At 38.9% G+C, this 22,013-nt stretch overlaps 2 protein-coding genes across 9 annotated transcripts in view; one reads left to right on the top strand and one right to left on the bottom strand.

Moving 5' to 3' along the window:
- Positions 1–756: 756 nt before the first annotated feature.
- Positions 757–10,651, bottom strand: NSA2 (NSA2 ribosome biogenesis factor). Its single transcript, XM_005557158.5, has 6 exons — positions 10,540–10,651; positions 8,473–8,660; positions 8,231–8,381; positions 6,776–6,955; positions 3,538–3,730; positions 757–961 (listed from the first exon to the last, which is right to left on the bottom strand). Exons 1-6 carry the CDS (start codon positions 10,540–10,542, stop codon positions 894–896), a joined length of 783 nt encoding a protein of 260 aa, XP_005557215.3. The 5' UTR covers positions 10,543–10,651; the 3' UTR covers positions 757–893.
- A 113-nt stretch (positions 10,652–10,764) lies between these two features.
- The window catches only part of GFM2 (GTP dependent ribosome recycling factor mitochondrial 2), a 48,468-nt gene continuing 37,219 nt past the window's right edge, over positions 10,765–22,013 (top strand). For 5 of the 8 annotated variants that reach the window (XR_012413736.1, XR_012413735.1, XR_012413734.1 and 2 more), the window contains exons 1-5: positions 10,765–10,966; positions 14,111–14,197; positions 16,839–16,923; positions 18,404–18,461; positions 18,884–18,981. Coding sequence is in view for 2 of the 8 variants with exons in the window: in XM_005557160.5 (XP_005557217.2) it covers positions 14,135–14,197; positions 16,839–16,923; positions 18,404–18,461; positions 18,884–18,981 (304 nt within the window). In the remaining 6 variants the exon portion in view is untranslated. Of the gene's footprint in view, positions 10,967–14,110; positions 14,198–16,838; positions 16,924–18,403; positions 18,462–18,883; positions 19,118–22,013 lie in introns of all 8 variants that reach the window. The other 3 variants (XR_012413737.1, XM_073993616.1, XM_005557162.5) reach the window with 1 other exon arrangement.

Here is a 22,013-nt window from a genome sequence, read left to right as displayed (position 1 = left end):
AAAACAATGTGGTGATTATAGATTAATGTAATGTACTGCCACCCTTAAAGCCACAACATACAACAGATCACAAAAGTGCTTTCACCAAGTTACAACCCTAAAACCTTACCTTCTTACATCATCTAAGTAACTGCAAATAAATTTCTCCTCAGGGAATCAGTGCAGTCTTCTTTTTCCTTTTAAAACTTAGCTGGAGTTACTTAAACTAATTCTTAATACCATTCTGAAAATATAAATATACTGTTTAGAATACAGAAAATGCTAAGAAAGTACAAATACTTTAGTATTTTTTTTTCATTTTCATGAAATTCAAGTAGAAAATAGTGCCAAGTACATATTATTACACATGGTAAATGAAATGAAAATGTTTAGAATGTAATTCACTAGACCTTTTGCTGTACTGGATTTCACAGGTGAAAAGATTTCTCTAAGAGTTTTGAACTTTTAGTGTCTTCTCACATACTTTTAGTGTAAACACTGTAAACATCTGTATTAATGCTACCTTTTTTAGGATTAATGATTAATGAGGTAGAAGATACTTCAGTTAAATTCTCAGACACATAATTGTGTATTAACCTTTCTGAAAGGCATTTTCAACGAACACTGTGGTGTTTTCAGGAAATTACCGAATACCCACGCACAAATGCAGATATTGATGAGGTAGGGTATTTGTATATTTGCTTTTTTTCAATCATTCAATTTTATGAACACGGGGTCTAGGCAGATTTCAAAATAAAGACCATTTATAAAACAGGACCATTTTAATGTTTACAATTTAATAAATCTCTTCATTGCAGACAGGTATGGCTGTTTGGTAGTATTCAGAAATATCACAGTAATGGCAGTTTTCTCAATTGGTGTGTAGTCCTCGATAATTATATATGAAATTGCTGTCAAACCAGTAAGACTGCATTTATACATCCATCATTTTCAGGATTGTTGGTAACCTGGGCATATTTTCCTAAGGAAAACAAAACCAAAAAAGGGAAAAGGGAGGGTTGTTACCTAATAAAAATTAATTTTAAAGAATATAACTTTTGCCCTTTTATTATTTCCCATCTTAATACAGGGTTTCACTCTTATTCCCCAGGTTGCAGTGCGGTGGTGTGATCTCGGCTCACTGCAACCTTTGCCTCCTGGGCTCAAGCGATTCTCCTGACTCAGCCTTCTGAGTAGCTGAGACCACAGGCACACGCTACTGCCTGGCTAATTTTTTTGTTTTTGTATTTTGTAGAGATGGGGTTTTGCCATGTTGCCCAGGCTGGTCGCGAACTCCTGAGCTCAAATGATCTGCCTGCCTTGGCCTCCCAAAGTGCTGTGATTATAGGCGTGAGCCACTGTGCCCAACCATGCCTAAAATATTACTAATTACCACTTTTAATAAGAAATGAACCGTAAAGGATAAATGAGATTTTACAAAATTCAATCATTTAAGAACTTAAGTTCTGAATACAATTTTCATATAAATAGTGTTTTTGCAAATAATGGTCAGCTCCATGTTACTAGTACATTGCATTAACAGGCTTTTGTGGATTGACCTGAGCATTGTCACTTTTTCACATAATTATTCCCGCAAATTGTATCAAGTTTTAAATGAGTTTCAAGTCAAGGTAACAACGTATCTTAAAACTGAGGTCAGCTGACATGAAGTATAAGCCAATCACTGAAGAAGTTGTAGTGTGTATTCTTCCCTTTCAAAGAAGTTGGATCTGGTAGTTGGATCTGGTACTAAAGGTAGAAAACTAAGCAAATGAGGGCGTTTAAAATTAGTGCATGACACGTTTCTGTTTTATTACTGATCTATTGTGATTACACGTTTGTTGTATGCCTCCCTTCCTCTGCTCATGGTTAACTTATTCTATTTTTTTACAATTTTTTTTTTTTTAGTTACAACTTCGAAGGCATCTGCTTCCCTTGTAATAAAACAACTTTTATTAAAAAGGATCAAAATATCTTAATTTTACTTATTTTTGAGACGGAGGCTTGCTCTGTCTCCCAGGCCGGAGTGCAGTGGCATGGTCTCAGCTCACTGCAAGCTCCAGGTTCAAGTGATTCTCCCGCCTCAGCCTCCCGAGTAGCCGGGATTACAGGCACTCACAACCATGCCTGGCTAATTCTTTTGTATTTTTAGTAGAGACGGGGTTTTGTCATGTTGACCAGGCTGGTCTCCAACTCCAGTCTCAAGTGAACTGCCTGCTTTGGACTCCCCAAATGCTGGGATTACAGGTGTCAGCCACTGCGCCCGGATAGCAAGGGGGCTTTTTAAAGCCTGGAAGCTTCTACATGATTTCTGGGAGGTCAGGAGAATCCCATTAACAGAATGAACTAAACTGTGTTAAATCAGTTTCAATTATTATTATTATTACTTTTTGAGACAGAGTCTTGCTCTGTCATCCAGGCTGGAGTGCAATGGCACGACTGCAGCTCACTGCAACCTCGGCCTCCCAGGTTCAAGCAATTCTCCTGCCTCTGCCACCCAAGCAGCTGGGATTACAGGCGTGGGCCACCACACCTGGCTAATTTTTGTATTTTTAGTAGAAATGGGGTTTCACCATGTTGGCCAGGCTGGTCTTGAACTCCTGGCCGCAGATGATCTGTCTGCCTCAGCCTCCCAAAGTGCTGGGATTACAGGCTGAACCACCACTCCTGGCAGTTTCAATTAGTTATCAGTTTACCTGCGTGGGACAGATAGTTCTATTTCTTTAAATTTAATAGGTATTTTCTCTTAATGTTAGCATGTAAATATAAGAAGTATTTCCATAATATTTGTAAACTTATGGCAAAAGAAATTTTTTCTTACAGAAAACATCTTAAGTCATTGGCTAATACTTCATGTCAGCTGACCTCGCTTTTAAAATATGTTTGATATATGCCTCCCTTCCTCTGCTCATGGTTAATTCATTCTATTTTCTTAAAATATTTCTTAGTTATAACTTTGCATCTGCTTCCCTTATAATAAATAATTTTTATTAAAAAGGTTAAAAAAATTTTTTTTTTGAGATGGAGTCTTGCTCTATTTCCCAGTCTGGAGTGCAGTGGCACAATCTCAGCTCATTACAAACTCTGCCTCCTGAGTTCAAGTGATTCTCCTGCCTCAGCCTCCCAATGGCGGAGATTACAGGTGCTCGCCATCACACCCAGCCAATTTTTTTGTATTTTTAGTAGAGACGGGTTTTGCCATGTTGTCCAGGCTGGTTTCAAACTCCTGACCTTAGGTGATCCACCCCCTTCAGCCTCCCAAAGTGCTAGGATTACAGGCGTGAGCTGTTGCGCCTGGCCAAAAAGGATCAAAATAAATCTAACAGAATGTATTACACCTTATGTAACTAAAACCAGTAAGCTAAATTTTAAAACAATTGTATTTACTACTTTTTCTATAAAGTATTTTTTACTAAAGATTTACATCTGATTTACATTGTTTTAACTTAGCTCTACTGCATTAAAAAATTTTGCTGTGTATTTTAATACATCAACTTGAAGAGTATTTCTATTAGTACTGCAGAACAGCAACAGCCCTATATTCAAAAATTCACTTACCCCAAATAACTTTGCCTCCTTGCGTCACAAGGCCCAATTCGCTCACATTTACCTCAATGACAGTACCTTTGGTAATAACACCCAAAGTTGTATACAGTGGGGATGAGGGATTCTTCTTTACGCCAAGTATCGGTAGGCAAAAGGTAGCTTTCAGTTCAGGATGTGTTACATGGGCTTTCTTGAAACGCAAGCCCTAGTAAGTCAAACACAACATAAGAATGTTCACGTCCAAAATGTTAACAGTGATGAGTAGTGTTGTTTTTGCTTATCTTTTTCAACCATCTCCAAAAAACTATGGTTGCATAATGTCATCTTAAAGCAGCTAACAAAATATGTTCTACAAAGTAAAAACCTGATGGTTACAGTATAAATACGTAGGGCAAACACCCACACATATACTTAAGAATTTTATTTTTATTTTTTTTTGAGACAGGGTCTTGCCCAGTTGCCTAGGCCAGAGTGCAGTGGCATGACTTGGCTCGCTGCATCCTGGGCTTCTTGGGCTCAAGACATCCTCCCACCTCAGGCTCCTGAGTAGCTGGGACTAGAGGCACGCACCACTATGCCTAGCTAATTTTTGCATTTTTTTTTTGTAGAGATGGGGTTTCGTCATGTTGCCTGCTGGTCTTGAACTCCTGGGCTCTCAACCTATCCACCCCACCTCAGCCTCCCGAAGTGCTGGGATTCCAGGCCACCACAGCTAGCCTCCGAAAAGTTTTTTTTTTTGCCCTGAAACAGCTACCTAGCAACATCCTCAGATTTTTACTGTCTAGTCATCGACAGTTAGACTTACTAAGGACTTGATATATACCAGGCCACTATGCTAGCTCACAACTGGCTCACTTAAACACAATAACCTCACAACAAACACATCCCTCTCTCTCTTGTTTTTGAATGATGTAACAAGGAGCAGCAGGTTAAATGACTTGTTTCCAGATTAAATGGTGAGTGGTAAACAGAATCAAACCTAAATATCGTGATTCCAAGTCTTTATATACCTCAGCTACCTTCCATGATGAAAAAAGGAGTGGATTGTTAGCTTTCTTTAGGTTGATAGTAATATGAGACTGGAGAAGGCCCAGAGAGGTCTTTGTTACAGAAACTGGTTATGGAATCACCCAGTCACCTAATAGGGTCTTTTAGGGTGTAGTACTTCAAACATCACAACATTTTGCAGTCTTGATTTCTGCGTGTATGGGGATGGGGAGAAAACAACACTAAATCAGTTTCTTAGTAACAGATTCATTAATGAAGCTCTTAAGAAACTGACACCATTCAGGATGCCATCTGATTAATTCACAATGACAAATCTGTGAAACTACAGAAAACCTAGAGTAGCCTGACTTGTATATTCTCTCCCTGTAGAACTGGTAAGGCTACCCAAATATATTCAGAATATGAATACGAAACCAAAACAAGTCGATTCCATGATATAATCCAGAGGTGGGCAAACACTTTGTGTAAAGAACCCAAAAGGTCAACATTTTAGGCTTTGCCAGGCCATATGGCCTCTGTTACAACTGTTCAATTCTGGGGGTGGGGGTTATGCAATATGTAAATGAACAGGCATGGCTGTGTTCCATTAAAACTTTATTTACAGAAACAGGCTGTTTGCCAATATTTTAATCTATTAAAAATTACTCAGGTTGGCCAGGCGCGGTGGCTCATGCCTGTAATCCCAGCACTTTGGGAGGCTGAGGCGGGCAGATCACAGAGATAGAGACCATCTTGGCTAACATAGTGAAACCCCATCTCTACTAAAAATACAAAAAAATTAGCCAGGCATGGTGGCGGGCGCCTGTAGTCAGTCCCAGCTACTGCGGAGGCAGGAGAATGGCGAGAACCTGGGAGGCGGAGCTTGCAGTGAGCTGAGATCTCGCCACTGCACTCCAGCCTGGGCGACAGAGGGAGACTCCGTCTCAAAAACAAAAACAAAAACAAATAGGTTGAACACTAGGATTTGGGCATGTTGCAACTTTCTTCTCTCTGATACTTTGTTTTTTTGAGGCTATGTATCTAACTGGGAGAATAGTTCAGTCTCTTTGAAGGGATTTTGCAAAAATACATCTTCAATTATGTTTCTCCCCGGGGTGGGGAAGTTTGGTGTCATATTACTATTGCTGCCTTCAATAGAAATTAAGCTATATTAAATTATCTTCCTTTTTTCAAAGATTTTTTTTTTTTTTTTTTTTTTGAGAGTCTTGCTCTGTCCCCCAGGCTGGAGTGCAGTGGTGTGATCTCTGCTCACTGCAAGCTCTGCCTCCCAGGTTCATGCCATTCTCCTGCCTCAGCCTCCCAGGTAGCTGGGACTACAGGCGCCCACCACCATGCCCGACTAATTTTTTTGTATTTTTTTTTTCATTAGAGACGGGATTTCAGTGTTAGCCAGGATGGTCTTGATCTCCTGACCTCGTGATCTGCCTGCCTCAGCTTCCCAAAGTGCTGGGATTACAGGCGTGAACCACCGCGCCTGGCTTTTCAATGATTTTCAAGAGCATTTGGATACTTTCCTTACCAAACTGAAACTGACTCTTACAAAACAGTCCTAGTCAAGTTTTCGAACTGTTGTCAAAGACAAGAAGTGTTTTGAGACCTAGACAATATCAGGCATATAGCAGATCACTAGTTGAATGAGAAAATATGAAGAAAATGAAGATTCTAATATGTCATGTTTAAAAGTCAGAATTTACTGACAATGTCTTATGACAGTTTTCAAATCTCTTACGAAGCTGAAAAAAAAAAAAATATATATATATATATATTTTTTAGACGGATTTTTGCTCTTTCCCAGGCTGGAGTGCAATGGTGTGATCTCGGCTCACTGCAACCTCTGCCTCCCAGGTTCAAGTGATTCTCCTGCCTCAGCCTCCCTAGTAGCTGGGATTACAGGCGCCCGCCACCACACCCAGATTACTTTTTGTATTTTTTAGTAGAGATACGGTTTCACTATGTTGGCCAGGCTGGTCTTGAACTCCTAACTTCAGGTGATTCACCCACCTCAGCCTCCCAAAGTGCTGGGATCATAGGTGTGAGCCACCGCACCCGGCTAAAGATTCTTAACTAGTGGAAAAAGTACTAAATAACTTCTATCACTAACTTAAAATAACAAAAATAGCATAAAAATATCTTCCAATCTGTTCCACATCAATTTAAAGAATTTCAGGAAATTATAACGTTCTTTATCCGATTTAACAAAGTGAACTAATATTTCAGTCATTACACTCTTCCAAGGACTTACCATTGGCCTGATAAATCTTTCATATTTAGGTGGTTTTCTTGTAAAGCCATCTCCAACAAAGCACACTTTAGTAACCATCCTCTTCCATGCTTTCTTCTTTCTCTTTCCTGTTCGAACAACTTTTAATACTTCTGTTTCTCCCTGGGCACGTACTTTAGGCAGAGGGACTTCCCATTTTCCCTAAAAATATGCCACAGTTAAAAGTTTACATTGTTATTAAAGGACAATGAGAATAAGTCAAGTATGTTTTAGTTGTACAAAGCAGTAGATCTATTTTTTTTTGCTTAACCATCATTGGCTCAACTGTTATTCTAGAGTTCTGTATTGTCTCATAAGCTGCAAATTAAACAGAACAAGTTTATATATCATGGGTACATTAAATAAATGGTTGACTTAAGCTAAAAATCTTATTGCTGTGTTATGGGTGAGAAAATACCACCTGTAATGTGGTGGTAATTTTTTTTTGTTTATTTTTTTTTTTTATTTTTTGAGACGGAGTCTCGCTCTGTTGCTCAGGCTGGAGTGCAGTGGTGCGATCTTGGCTCACTGCAACCTCTGCCTCCTGGGTACGAGCAATTCTCCTGTCTTACCCTCCCGAGTAGCTGGGACTACAGATACACACCACCACACCCAGCTAATTTTTGTATTTTTAGTAGAGGTGGGGTTTCACCACATGGTCAGGCTGGTCTTGAACTCCTGACCTCAGGTGATCCACCTGCCTCGGCTTCCCAAAGTGCTGGGATTACAGGCGTGAGCCACTGTGCCCAGTCGATGGTGACTTCTATAAGCAGTGTATGTGTTTACTAATGTTTAACAGCATAACACTGGACGAGTGTTTCCACCTCTTGTCTCTGTATTTCTTCCTGAAATGGATTTGTAGATTACATTAATAGTAAGACAAAGTCCTCACCAGATGTTTTATGCCTCCCTTGAGTGCAAATTCTATGAAAAAAACTGAAGTAGTGTAAGGCAGTAGAAAGAATTCTTTAAATATAGATACAGTATATTCTTTTATCTGGATTTCTGCTAATCTATTCACAGATGTTTTAAAAAGCCACATTTTTTGTGATAACTCAGGGAGTTTTCCACCATTCTGCTTTTGAACCAATTTTGGCACTACAGGACAGCACAAATAAGAAGCATTTGTATTTTTCTTTATGACTGCATAGCACTGTGGGTTTTCAAACAGGAAGACAAATATTGAATTTGAAATTCACTCCTTATCAGCTTTTTAATTTCATATGGCATTCTAATAATTTTTTTAAAACTTAAATTTTAGAACCTTATGATGGGAAAATAAGTTTTTTTTATTACTAAATTTACAAAGACCTCAACATCTAAATAATGGGAATAGCTGTACTTCATGTTTGAAATTAAACCAAGAAACAAGAACCTCAAATTTGAATTTAAGTAATTCTCCTAAACAAAACAAAGACTTCAATTGTTATTGCTTACCGCCTTCTCTTTTCGTTTCTGTTTAATCATATTGGAAAGTACTTTAGCTCGAGATTGTCCCTCTCTGTCCAGCAGATAGGCAGGTACTGCTCCCTGTGGAGTCTTTTCATCATTCTTTTGTTTGGTGTTTCTCTTTTCATGCATCTTGATACTACCAAGAAGGAAAAAAGATTCAAAATTACCTGTTTTAATAATGATGACTCAAAAGATGTTAACTTGTTATGACAAATGAGACCACTTACGTCTTTTTCATTTGTATTTTTTCAGCATGGCGCTGTTTATGGTAAAGCTTAGCTTTCAGACCAATCATTTTCTTTGCCTTCTTTGAACGTTCATGAGCCTCTCGACTTTCCTTCTTTCTCTTTTTCTCATGGTAATCCAAACGGTATCCATAGCGTTTACGGTGTAATTCAATATATTCGTTCTGTGGCTATAATGATGCAAGAAATGTTATTTTAGTTTTTAAAAGTACTGACAATTATTCTAAAATGCTTGCTTTTACACAGCATAAAGACCCTGTTTCATCCAAATGTTCACTTACTTGAATGATTATTGCACCATTAAGTCTATTCACATGATGTAAGTTAAATTTTGATCTTGAATGGTATGAGGCATCAGGGCTTACATTTCTAATAATCTCAGTAGGGAATGTTCCAAAATCTACTGGACCACAAAAGGGATGAACTGATTACAGTATCTTTTTTCCTTGATATAATTTGCTTTTTAAATAACATCTTCATTTCACATTAAAAAAATTTAAGTTAGTTTTATTGAAGCATAATTTACACACAGTAAAATCTGTTCTTTTTAGGCATACAGTTCTAAGTTTTTTTTTCCCCCCTTTTCTTTTTTGAGACAGAGTCTCGCTCTGTCACCCAGGCTGGAGTGCAGTGGTGTGATCTCTGCTCACTGCAAGCCGCGCCTCTCGGGTTCAAGCCATTCTCCAGCCTCAGCCTCCGGAGCAGCTGGGACTACAGGCGCGCCCGCCACCGCGCCAGGCTAATTTTTTGTATTTTTAGTGGAGATGGGGTTTCACAGTGGGATGGGGTTTCACAGTGGTCTCGATCTCCTGACCTCGTAATCCGCCCGCCTCAGCCTCCCAAAGTGCTGGGATTACAGGCCTGAGCCACCGCGCAGTTCTACATTTTTACTAACTACACAGTTCTGTAACCACCACAATCAAAATAGAGAATTTCTATTTCCCCCTAAAATTCCCTATGTCACTTTGAAGTCAATCCTCTTTTCCAACCCTCAATTTGATACCTATCCCTAGTTTTGCCTTTCTCAGAAAGAAACAGGGATCAACAGTAGTACATAGCCTTTTGAATCTGGTTTGGGATTCACCCAATTTGTTGCAGGTATAGGTACTTCAATTCTGTTTATTGTTGAGTAGTATGCTATTGTATGGATATACCACTGTTTACCCACTGACCAGTTGATAGGTATCTGGGTTGTTCCCAGTTTTGGCTGATTACGAATAAATCTGCAATAAACTGCATGCAAGTCTTCATGTGGACATGTGTTTACTGCCAGACCGTTTTCCAAAGTGCATTATTTTTCATTTCACCACCAATGTATGGGACGCTTTTTGCATTTTAGACACGTTTTATTTTAAACACGAGACCAGGCGTGTCTATTCGTATTTTAAGGCTGCAAAAATAAAAATGATACAAAGCCAAGTCCAGCACAGAGAACAGTGTTAAGTAACAAATAGCAAGGCGTGCTGCTACCAACTGCTATCATATAAACTTTGCAGCAATCACATGAAGGGTGTATGGAATGCCACTTCGCAAAGAAACGCAAGATGATAGAGACGTAACAGAAAGAGCATGGATCTGGCAGTTAGATCTGGGCCGTTAAGTCCGGCTTCGCAATTCATTAGCTGTCTGGTCTTCGGCAAGGACCCCTTCATTTTGACGCCTTCAGTTTCCTTAACAGTAAAATGAAAGGCGTGGGATTAACATCTAAGATTGTACAAGGCACAACCATATTCCCATTAGGCTCTGGTGCTGATAACCATGCTTGTGGTGAAATCAGTAATTTTTAGGACTCTTAGCGGTAGAGCAAAAAGAAAAAAAAAAAAGTAAAATCTTGCTCCAAAGCTTGTGTTCTGGCAAATACCCTCTGTGTCTCGAATGTGAAGTTGTTTTCACTCCTTAGAGCGCACCCCACGGAGTCCACCATCCTTTTCCCTTAGCAGTTTTCATTTCCGCCTACCACCGCTCACCCCCTGCCCCAGCGTCCCAGAGCCCTCAGGTCCCACTAACTCAAACGCTGTATGTCGCGGGCGTCCGACGCATCCTCCTTACCATGGTGACGGCCGCAGGGCCGCCAGGAGCAGCCCCTGGGGTGCGAAAACGCTCTCAATTTTCGGGGCTCAAAGACCCACAAGCCCACGCCACGCAGGCCGGGACAGGAAAGGGTCGCCCTTTAAAACGGCCGAGTGAAGAGCAAGAACCACGCAGCGGTTCCGAGCCTCCGTTTTCCGCTTTTAGGTTAAGAGGACGGAAGTTGCTGGCAGGCGGCATTTGGCCGGTACACCGCCGGAAGTGCGGAGGTGTGGCTGCTTGAGGCGGCAGAGCGGAAAATCCTAGCTTCATTTCGTTTAGGTACAAGGCCGTTTGTCTAGGCTGGTGTGGAGACTTGAGGCCTTTGCAGACTTTGGCGCGGCCCGCGCCTCCTGCTTCAACAGCCCAGCGGTGACGAGCTGGCCTGCGGCACGCGGCCTAATACCAGGTGAGTACTGCTCCGAGCTGTGAGACATTGCACGCCTGTGACCCTGTCCCGCGCTGGGTATTGCTGACCTTCCAGGCTGCGACAGACACAGCCAGCCACGGAGGAGGACAACAAGGCCTCCGGACTCCCCTCGGTGTTCGCTCAATATGGAAGTTTTTCTCTATCATTCGGCGAGGGGGACTCATCTTTGTTCCGGTCACACTGTAATGTGTGCACGATTGTGAAGGATGCTGAAGAATGAAAACTTAGTGTACAGAGAAATAAAACTACTGGGCCTTTGCAACTGTTAGAGAAGACGAAGATAACATTCTGTTTTTTTTGGAGGTACAGGACTGATTCCAGAAATTTCTGAGGCGTTTTGGTGCACCGCATCAAATGCTAAGTGAGTGGACTTGTATTTAGTGGCCCCCTAGAGGCCAAGAAGTAATTCATTACAAGAAAAAGTACGTCTGCTTGAATACACTGTCAATTTTACCCTTTTACTGCACAGTTGCAGAAGTTCCTTTAATTACTTCACAGCTTGTACGTGATTCAGTTGATGAACAAAAAGAACTGTACCAAAAGAATACTTTCATTAATTCTTAGTGCTTGGATTTGAGGCAGTATTTTGTTTTTGTGGGTTTTTTTGAGACGGCATCTCGCCCAGTCGCCCAGGCTGGAGTGCAGGGGCGCGAGCTCTGCTCACCGCAGCCTCGACCTCCCGGGATCAAGCGATCCTCCGAGTTCAGCCTCAAAAGTAGCGAGTTACAGGCTCGTGCCACCACGCCTGGCTAATTTTTGTATTTTTTGTAGAGACGAGGTTTCACTATGTTGCCCAGGCTGGTCTCGAACTCCTGGGTACAAGCCATGCACCCGCCTCGGCCTCCGAAAGTGTTGGGATTACAGGCGCGAGCCACAGCGGCCGGCTTTGAGGCAGTTTTTGTTTTGTTTTGTTTTGTTTTGAGACGGAGTTCCGCTCTTGTCGCCCAGGCGGGAGTGCAATGGCGTCATGTCATCTCACTGCAACCTCTGCCTCCCAGGTTCAAGCGATTCTCCTGGTTCAGCCTCCCAAGTAGCTGGGATTATAGACGCCCACCACCACACCCGGCTAATTTTTTTGTATTTTTAGTATAGACGGGGTTTCACCATGTTGGCCGGGCTGGTTTCAAACTCCTGACTTCAGGTGATCCACCCGCCTCGGCTTCCCAAAGTGGTGGAATTACAGGCATGAGCCCCCGAGCCCGGCCTTTGAAGCAGTTTTTAAGGCTCCATTTTCTAAGGTGATATCATCATTCTCTTTAAAACCAGAAATAATAACTAGCATTTGTATATTTTAGGTACAGTACGTTATATAATCTCTTTGCCTGTAATGCACCCCTCCCCGCCGCCCCCCCCCCACCCCCCGAATTTCCTCCCTCATCTACTCCAGGTCTTTGCTTAAATGTCACTATTTGAATGAGGCCTTCCTTGATCTCTTTACTTCAGTTCTAACTGTCCCAATTCTTCTTTCCTGCTTAATTCTTCTCCACAGCACCTATCATCATAGGAGAGACTATGTATTGTATTTGTTACTTTTGTTTGTTGTCTCTATCCCCTGACTAGGATAGAGGCAGTATGAGGGCAGAGATTGTTGTCTTTTGTTCACTGCAGTAACGCTAATATCTAGAAAGCAGTGGGTAGACAGACATGTAGTAAATTCTTTTTGAATAAATGGGAAGGAATAGGCTTGGGCGGGGGAGGGCTGGGTTATGCAAATTATCTTTTTATTGACAACCACTGAGTTAAAGTAAGAAGAGGAAAATGTCTATTAAATGTCTATTACAGTCGTAACTGTAGAGAGACTATGAGGCCCTGAACTTTGGCATTACCCATGAAGAGGGAATGGATTCAAGGCTGGGCATGGTGGCTCACGCCTGTAATCCCAGCACTTTGGGAGGCTGAGGCGGGCAGATCACTTGAGGTCAGGAGTTCATGACCAGTCTGGTCAATATGGCGAAACCCCGTCTCTACTAAAAATACAAAATTTAGCCAGGCGTGGTGGCACATGCCTGTAGTTCCAGCTACTCGGGAGGCTGAGACAGGAGAATTTGCTTGAACCCAAGAGACAGAGGTTGCAGGGAGCTGAGATCGAGCCACTGCATTCCAGCCTGGGTGACCCTGTCTCAAAAAAAAAAAAAAAAAAAAAAAAAAAAAGGAAACATTCAAATATGTTTAGGAAATCAAATGAAAGTATTAGATGACTTTCTAAATAAGAGTAGTGAATGTTTCTTAGCTAAAATCCAGAAAAGAACAGACTTAGGAGTAGTAATGAGTTTTGACATATCTTCTTAATAACATGGATCACAATGGTTTAACACAAGTGTGTCTAATCTTTTGGTTTCCCTGGGCCACACATAAGATACACTAATGGTAACTAACAATATAGCTGATGAGCTAAAAAAACATCGCAAGAAAAAAAAACTCACAATATTTTAAGAAAGTTTACAAATTTGTGTTGGGCTGCATATAAAGCTATCGTGGGCCGCATGTGGCCTGCAGACCATGCGTTGGACAAGCTTGGTTTAACGTGATCTGTTTGTCTCCCCAGCACCCCCAGTCTCAGCTGCGTCCTTAGATTTCTAATAGCTTTGATATTGTACTTGAAACGTAGTGAATATTTAGCAAATGTTTTTAAATTAAAGATGCTTAGTTTCTATAATCAGAGAGGAAGAGGACTTTTATATATTTTTTACATGATTTAGTTTTTACATGGTATGGTAGGAAAATCAGAATATACAAATGAACCAGTAAATTTTACTGCCAATTAGAAATTACCAAGTGTGGATTCTTAGTTTTTATACTTAATTCTATTCATTTACGTAACAATGCATTTTGGTTGATACAGTGTTTTGTAATTTCAATAAGTTGATTTCTAATGTATCTCCATGTCTTTCTTTAAACATTACATTAACAAAAAGGGACATTTTAAGCCTAAGAACCATATTTCTCATATTTAATCAGAATTTTCATTTTCTGAATGATGCATTGTATTTTTGGTAGCTAAAAATATCATTCCAACTTTTTAAAAGTAATAGATTTTACCTTACATATGTCTAACTTACATATGCCTTGCTGACATGTAATACATAACTTTAGTTTTATAATTTTGTATATTTATTTTTTCAGACAATAACAGTTTGGAGGATCAAAATGTTGAGCAACTTGAGGATATGTGCAGTGAGTCATCAGACAATATCCAGTGTGCATATTAATGTAAGCATTTCTTACAAGATTAAATGTCCTTTAACAACCTCAGCTACTTTACTGCCTAAAATGCCCAGTATATCTCATCAGCTGTTTATTCCAGACTTAGTTGAGTCATAACCTTTGGAAATCTTCAAGCCAAACTAATTTGAAAGTAATTGCCTTAATTTATTAAGAAATATGAGAGGAAATTACCTTAATTTAAAAGTAAAAGAACAGCTGTAGCTAAATGCTGGTCTCATGGAGTACTAAAATGCCAGTTGTTTTTGAAGGAGGGTACAGTTTTATATCTAAGAATGTCATCACTTAATGTACATCTTTAACAGAAAATGTGCTTTGTAATGTTAAGTATCCATAGATTAAGACTCTTATGAAATAAAGTTTCTCTTAATATCGAAGTATAACATAATTGTACAATGGTTGATAAAACTACTTTTGGCTGTCTTCTGCAGAGCTGTTGGAAGCCAACTTCTTGGGCAGTCTGATCTTTGTCTCAGGAACATTGTTTTAGTCTTTAAGCTCTGGTCTGACTCCTGAATCCTCTCCGAAACACTATAAATTATTTTATGAACTATCGCGTCTTCAGTATACTTCAGAGATATTAAACCTCAAACGTAATAATACCCCTTTTATCTAGTGCTAAGTGAAAGATTACTTTAAAGCTTGCTTGGGTTATTTCTTTTTATCTTCAGTGACTTAACAGGGAGTACAGTAGTTTCCCCTTATTCATGGTTTTGCTATTAGCTGTTTCAGTTGCTCAAAGTCAACTGTGGTCTGAAAATTAAATGGAAAATTCCAGAAATAATTCATAAGTTTTAAATTGTGTGCCATTCTGAGTATTGTGATGAAATCTCATGACATCTCACTTAATCCCACCTGGGAGGTGAGTCATCCCTTTGCCCAGCATATCCACACTGTATACACTCCCCACCCATGAGTCAGTAGCCGTCTGGGTTATCAGATTGTGGTATTGCCATGCTAGTGTTCAAGTAACCTTTATTTTACTTAATCATGGTCCCAGAGCACAAGAGTAGTGATGCTGGCAATTTGGATATGCCAAAGAGAAGCCATAAAGTGTTCCCTTTAAGTGAAAAGGTGAAAATTCTTGGCTTAATAAGGAAAAAAAAAAGTCATATGCTGAGGTTACTAAGATCTATGATAGGAATGAATCTTCTATCCGTGAAATTGTGAAGAAAAAGACATTTTTGCTAGTTTTACTGTTGTACTTCAAACTGCAAAAGTTATGGTCACATAACATGATAAGAGGTTAGTTAAGATGGAAAAGCTATTCAATTTGTGGGCAGAAGACATGAACAGAAACATGTTCTGATGGACAGTAATTAGGTTCAGTACTATCGGAGGTTTCAGTCATCCACTGGGGGTCTTGGAATATACCCCCTGTGGATAGGGTATGACTGCTGTAGTGGAGAACCTGTAACCCTAAGAAGCCTTACCATTTGTCTACAGTTTTTTTTTTTTTTTTTTTTTTGCTACTTTAAAATCACCTGAGCAGCCTTTTGAAGAAGATATATTTCTATATTCCATTTGTGATCTCATTAAGTGGCACAAGGAGTTACCCAGTTTTTCTTCAGTGCTTGGATTGCTGACACTTTCAGACTATGCACTCTGTGATAGACACTGGGTCTTATCCTAGTCATTATGCAGTGGAAATATTTTCTAAGGATAGTAGCATATTATTTCCAGAAACTTGGTAACTAACCTAGAAATAATATAGATAGCACAGATATGCAGTTCATGAAACAAAAAGCAGATTGTGGTGGCCCTAAATCATTACATACACTAACAATTCCGACTATATTGGCAGCTATTAAATGTGTATCTAGTGGTCTGGGCATAAACTGAGGTGGAGAATATTCAGCCTCTACATGAGAACACGAGAAGGTTAGGTAAGCAGCTAAGATGGGGGAGGTAGGCTTGGCCTTAAGCAGACTTGCTCTAACTTAGTAATTCTCAGTTGAATGCTACATTGGAGACAACCTGGGAACTTTTTAAAATGCCGCTGCCCAGCTCCTCCAGTTCTCCTCTTCTCTCCCCACCCCTGTGTCTTCAAGAAGCTTTCCAGATGATTCTAATGTGTAACTACTATAATAAATCCTGAAAACAACTAATGGTTTTAGAGCTCATTTCCCCGCACAGACCTTTCAGCAGATGCAGAGGAAAACCAAGGTGTATCCTGGGTGAGATACCTTATATAACCTTTCTGACTCTCTCAGCTTCTGACTTTCGGAACTTTAGGGTTGTGGTTCTCAAACTATAGCTATCAGAATCACCTGGAGAGCTGGTTTAAACAGATTGGCTGCATCCCCAAGAGTTTCTGATTCTCTTGTCTGGAGTGGAGCCTAAGCATGTGTTTCAAACAAGCCCTCAGCCCATGCTAATACTGCAGGTTGAGGAGAACCATTGTTTTAAGGTCAGCCCAAAATAGCAAATCAGTATTAATTTTATCCTTATTCTTTCCCCTAGGATATATTTGGGTTGTCACTTTTTAAAAGAATTGGAGTTAATAAATTAGAACTACTTTAAAGCTATACAAAATAGTTTGTCTTCTGACAAAGCACAATTACAATGTTAAAACTGTAATAAGTGATGCTAAAATAAAATTAATGTCATTTCTTTTTCTCTTTACTAGAATATATGCTGCTATAAAGTAAGAGCAAGTTTAAAAAGGTTAAAGCCACATGTGCTGCTTGGAAGAAATTACAGTTCCCTACCAGGTACAAATTTTAGATTCTTCTAATTTTATCTAAGCTGTTCGCTTCATCTCTTTTCTCTCTCTTGTTGCAAGAATCTCTCATATTAGGGTTCTGAAACCATTTTTTACTTCTTGGCTATTTCCTAGAGAGTATTAGGGGTGGGAGTGTTCGGATAGGTGCCAGAAGGAAATACTAGTAGAGTTGTGCTCCTCATCTGAGGAACATGCGGATGAGCTGAGCAAAGGAAAGGATGGTGGCTTTAGTAGCTAGTTTGGAAGTTTTAACATGTGAATGTACTTGTAGAGTAGTCTTGTGAAAAATTTTTTTCTAGTTTATTTCTTTTTTTTATGCAAGTGTTTTCTGTCAAGAGAGATTTACTAGAATAATTTATTTTGAGGATTGTTGTAAGTAGTTTGGTTAAGTATTTGGGATTGTTTAGGTTAGATACATGGCATCAAATGCTGGAAGGTGGAGGAGTTGACTTACTTTTGAATGTCCTTTCTGTGTTTGAAACAAGCAAGTGTATGGTAGACTCTGTGAAATTAGTTTAATTCTGTTGCTGTTCTCATTACTGTCTTTGTCAAGTGAGAATAATAGAATAAAAATACTGATTGGCTGTTGACTTACAAGGGAGGATTAATTTAATGGGCTACATTGTTGGTGTGTATCTAGGTCTCTGTATTTTGCTCATGTGAATTTCACTGTAGTAGTATAGATTATCTTTTGATCTTCAAACCACTATGGAGTTTCAAAAATAATATAAAATTTTCATTTTTGTATCATAGAAACATGGGAGAAATGGTTTAAATAACAGGAGGGTTTTAATTAAATTTATGAATATAACTGCCTTGTTTCTTTAGAATTAGTTCTTAATATTAGTAAACTATATGTTAAGCATAGAATAAGCCATATGGACTTTTTAATTTAAGAAATACTGCTTGGTCTTTCAAAAGTATTAAATTATTACAGCTTCTATTCAGTGAAACCTCCCAGGCTGTCTTTAAAGGTATTGTGTCCTGGGATTGCTGAGGAAGGCAAGTTCCACATTGTGTAATAATTCATTATCAACTGACATAAGGATCACCCTTAGCTCTTCGAACCCTGGAAAAGGCAGGTTTATAGGACTGTGCATTTAAAAATTTTTCTTTGATTCAGGATCAGTGCCTTAAGATTATTATTGTGAGCATTTATTCTAATTCTACAGTTTTGTAAATGGAAGTTAAGTAGGTGGCAGAGATTGGGGTGAATCTGTATTTTTCTAAGGATATGATCTAGAACTTGATGTTTAAAACTTTTACCTTGTTGTATTGTCATCCATAGCTTTCCTTATACATTGCAAGGAAATAAATTTTAGTTTATTTTAGATTTATTTAGCTTGAATTTTACTTTACTTTATTTGGAATTACAGTATTTGCTTAAAGTTATTTTAAAGTCTTTCATTTATAAATTAAAGGAAAATTTCATAAATGTAACAGTTCAATTTTAACTTTCTTTTCATTAGGCTTAATAGGAAATGATATCAAATCCCTTCATTCCATCATCAATCCTCCCATAGCTAAGTAAGTACTATCATTGATATCACACTTTTCCATAGACTGTCACGAAAATTTGCAGTTTTTCTCTGATGGACAAGAGTGAATGCTGTAATTTTTATGACTTTCTGCCCTAGCCAATTTTAAATAGATGTTGATAATGTATTTTAGCTATTTTTCTCAATTTAATGCTAAAATTTTTTAATGTAACAACACCACACTTTTCATAGAATGAATATAAGATAGTCTCAGAATTGTAGGTTGTAGTTAGCCCTTTTGTTACTTAGCTGTGTTATCAGAGTAATGTGGATATACTCTAAATGTTTTCCATTTTTCTAGTTTTTACAGTTTTATAAATTATAGAAATACCAGCTTTGAAATTTGAACAGCATATATACTTTGGTTTTACAATTTTAGTAATGTCTACCTTATTTTTTCCTTTTAAACAGAATCCGTAATATTGGAATTATGGCTCATATTGATGCAGGCAAAACTACCACCACAGAAAGAATACTGTACTATTCTGGATATACAAGATCACTGGGAGGTTAGAATGGATTCCTCCTCTTCCCACTCCCCATTAGCAAAAGCATCATTGGAAAATATTTTGATTAAGAAGTCAACCTACACACCTTGAATATGGCATAGAGCTACTGATGTCTAAACCACAACTTAAAGATAAGGTAGTTGCAATATCCACCAAAGGGTCTTCTTAGATTCAACTAAATATTCAGACTTATAAGACTATCATAGGCCCCATTTGACACTTACCTACTCAGAATGCAACAGGACAGGAACCATAGCTTGCCAACAGAGCAGCATTAGGTGTTTCTTTCTAGAAGAGTCCTTATAGCAGTCCCTGTAGCTATCTGGGAGCTATCTTCTTTGGCTGCCCCAGAGTAACAGATTAGGTGCAAGGTGACAAGATTCACAGGAGCCACCCTAGCTTAGAAGATTCATGCCCTATAGGAATGAATATCTCTTGCTATAACTTCATAGGCATAGCTTCCAGGTGCCACATAAGGTACATGCCATAGCCAGGGAAGCTCGGAGTTCTGTATCTCCATAAGGTACTTATATATATAATTTATTTGTAGTTCTTCGCAATTCAGATTTAGTTTACCAATCAGAAGTTATTTTTCCCATAAGATATATTGCCTAGGAATGTAGTTGACATACCTCTGTTATCTGGTTTCTAGAAGAAAAGAACCAAAAAAGGTAACCAGAAGTTAAATTCTCATATCAAAGAGGAGAGGATTTTGTTAATCCTTAACCTAGTTATCTTTTGTTTTTTTAATTGTGGTTAAAAAAACATAAAATTTACCATCTTAACTATTTCTAAGTGTACAGTTCAGTAGTGTTAAATATATTCACGTTATTGTGCAACCAGTCTTCAAAATGTTTTCATGTTACAAAATTGAAATTCTATACCCATTAAACAACTCCCATTTTCCCCTCTCCCCAGTCCCTTGCAACTACCCTTCTACTTTTTCTTCCTGACTTTGAGTACTCTAGGTACCTCATATAAGTGGAATCGTAAGTATTTGTCTTTCTATGACAGGTTTATTTCACATAGCACAATGTCCTCAGGGTTTATCCATGTTGTAGCATGTATCAAGATTCCTTTTTAATTTTTTAATTTTTTTTTTTAGAGACAGGATCTTGCTCTGTTGCCCAGGCTGGAGTGCAGTGGCCCAGTCACAGCTCACTGCAGCCTTCAACTCTTGGGCACAAGAGATCCTCCTGCCTCAGCCTCCTGAGTAGCTGGGACTACAGGCAGGTGCTACCACACTTGGCTAACTTTTGTATTTTTGGTAGAGACAGGGCCTCAGTATGTTGCTCAGGCTAGTCTCAAACTGGGCTCAAGTGAAGATTCCTTTTATAAGGCTGAATAATATTCCATGTGTTTTTATTTATTTACTTCAAACTATTGCAGTTTACTATAACGAGAAGGAAATCAAGCTTTATAGTAATTATAGTCACTAAGCTGAAAAATCACCTACAAAAGTCATGGCAATAACTTATTTACAGTTAAAAAGGAGAATATCAAGACCTTGCTCTCATAGTAAGATAAACTAGACATGTACACAATCTTATGATGTCAAGAAACTGAATATATAAAAATAGAACCCACATAGAATGTTCTCTCTCTTTTTTATATACCCACATTTTCTCTGTGATTGCCCTTAAGTTTATGTCCTTATCATAACTGGTTTATTATATTTATAATTAAAGATAAAGAATCTTAGACTTCATATTCTAAAAAGCAACTAGGTTAACAATTTTCTCCCCTAAGGCTTATTTTATTTTATTTTTTATTTCAATTGGCTTCTGGAGAACAGGTGGTTGGTTACATGAATAAGTTCTTTAATGGCGGTTTCTGATATTTTGGTGCACCCGTTACCCAAGTAGTGTACACTGTACCTAATGTGTAGTCTTTTATCCCTCACTCCCCTCCCGCCCTTTCCCCTGAGTCCCCAAAGTTCATTGTATCATGCTAATGCCTTTGCATCCTCATAGCTTAGCTCCCACTTATGAGTGAGAACAAATGATGTTGGTTTTCCATTCCTGAGTTACTAAGAATAGTGGCCTCCAATTCCATCCAGGTAACATATACATATTTCTTTTGCTGTGTGGAAGCTTTTTAGTTTAGTTAAGTCCTGTCTACTTACCTTTGTTTTTGTTGCATTTGCTTTTGGGTTCTTGGTCATGAAGTCTTTGCCTAAGCCAATGTCTAGAAGGGTTTTTCCAATGATCTTTTCTAGAATTTTTATGGTTTCAGGTCTTAGATTTAAGTCTTTGATCCATCTTGAGTTGATTTTTGTATAAGGTGAGAGATGAGGATCCAGTTTCATTCTTCTACGTGTGGCTTGCCAATTATCCCAGCACAATTTGTTGAATAGAGTGTCCTTTTCCCACTTTATGTTTTTGCTAGCTTTGTTGAAGATCAATTGGCTGTAAGTATTTGGCTTTATTTCTGGGTTCTCTATTCTATTTTATTGGACTGCGTGCCATTTTTACTTTTTTAGATGGAATCTCGCTCTGTTGCCCAGGGTGAAGTGCAGTGGTGCAGTCTCAGTTCACTGTAGCCTCTGCCTCCTGGGCTCAAGCAATTCTCCTGCCTCAGCCTCCGAAGTAGCTGGGACTATGTGTGCCCACCACCATGCCCAGCTATTTTTTTGAATTTTATTTTTAGTAGAGATGGGGTTTCACCATGTTGGCCAGGCTGGTCTCAAACTCCTGACCTCAAGTGATCTGCCCGCCTCGGCCTCCCAAAGTGCTGGGATTATAGGTGTGAGCTACCATGCCTGGCCCTATATGCCTGTTTTTATGCCAGTACCATGCTGTTTTGGTGACTATGGCCTTGTAGTATAGTTTGGAGTTTGGTAATGTGATGCCTCCAGATTTGTTCTTTTTGCTTAGTCTTGCATTAGCTATGCAGACTCTTTTTTGGTTCCATATGAATTTTAGGATTTTTTTTTCTACTTCTGTGAAAAATGGTGGTATTTCGATGGGAATTGCATTGAATTTGTAGATTTCTTTTGGTAGTATGGTCATTTTCACAATATTGATTGTACC

This window comes from Macaca fascicularis, chromosome 6 (genome assembly GCF_037993035.2).
Source record: "Macaca fascicularis isolate 582-1 chromosome 6, T2T-MFA8v1.1".
Taxonomy (NCBI): Eukaryota; Metazoa; Chordata; class Mammalia; order Primates; family Cercopithecidae; genus Macaca; species Macaca fascicularis.
This window is presented reverse-complemented; position numbering and strand designations above follow the sequence as displayed.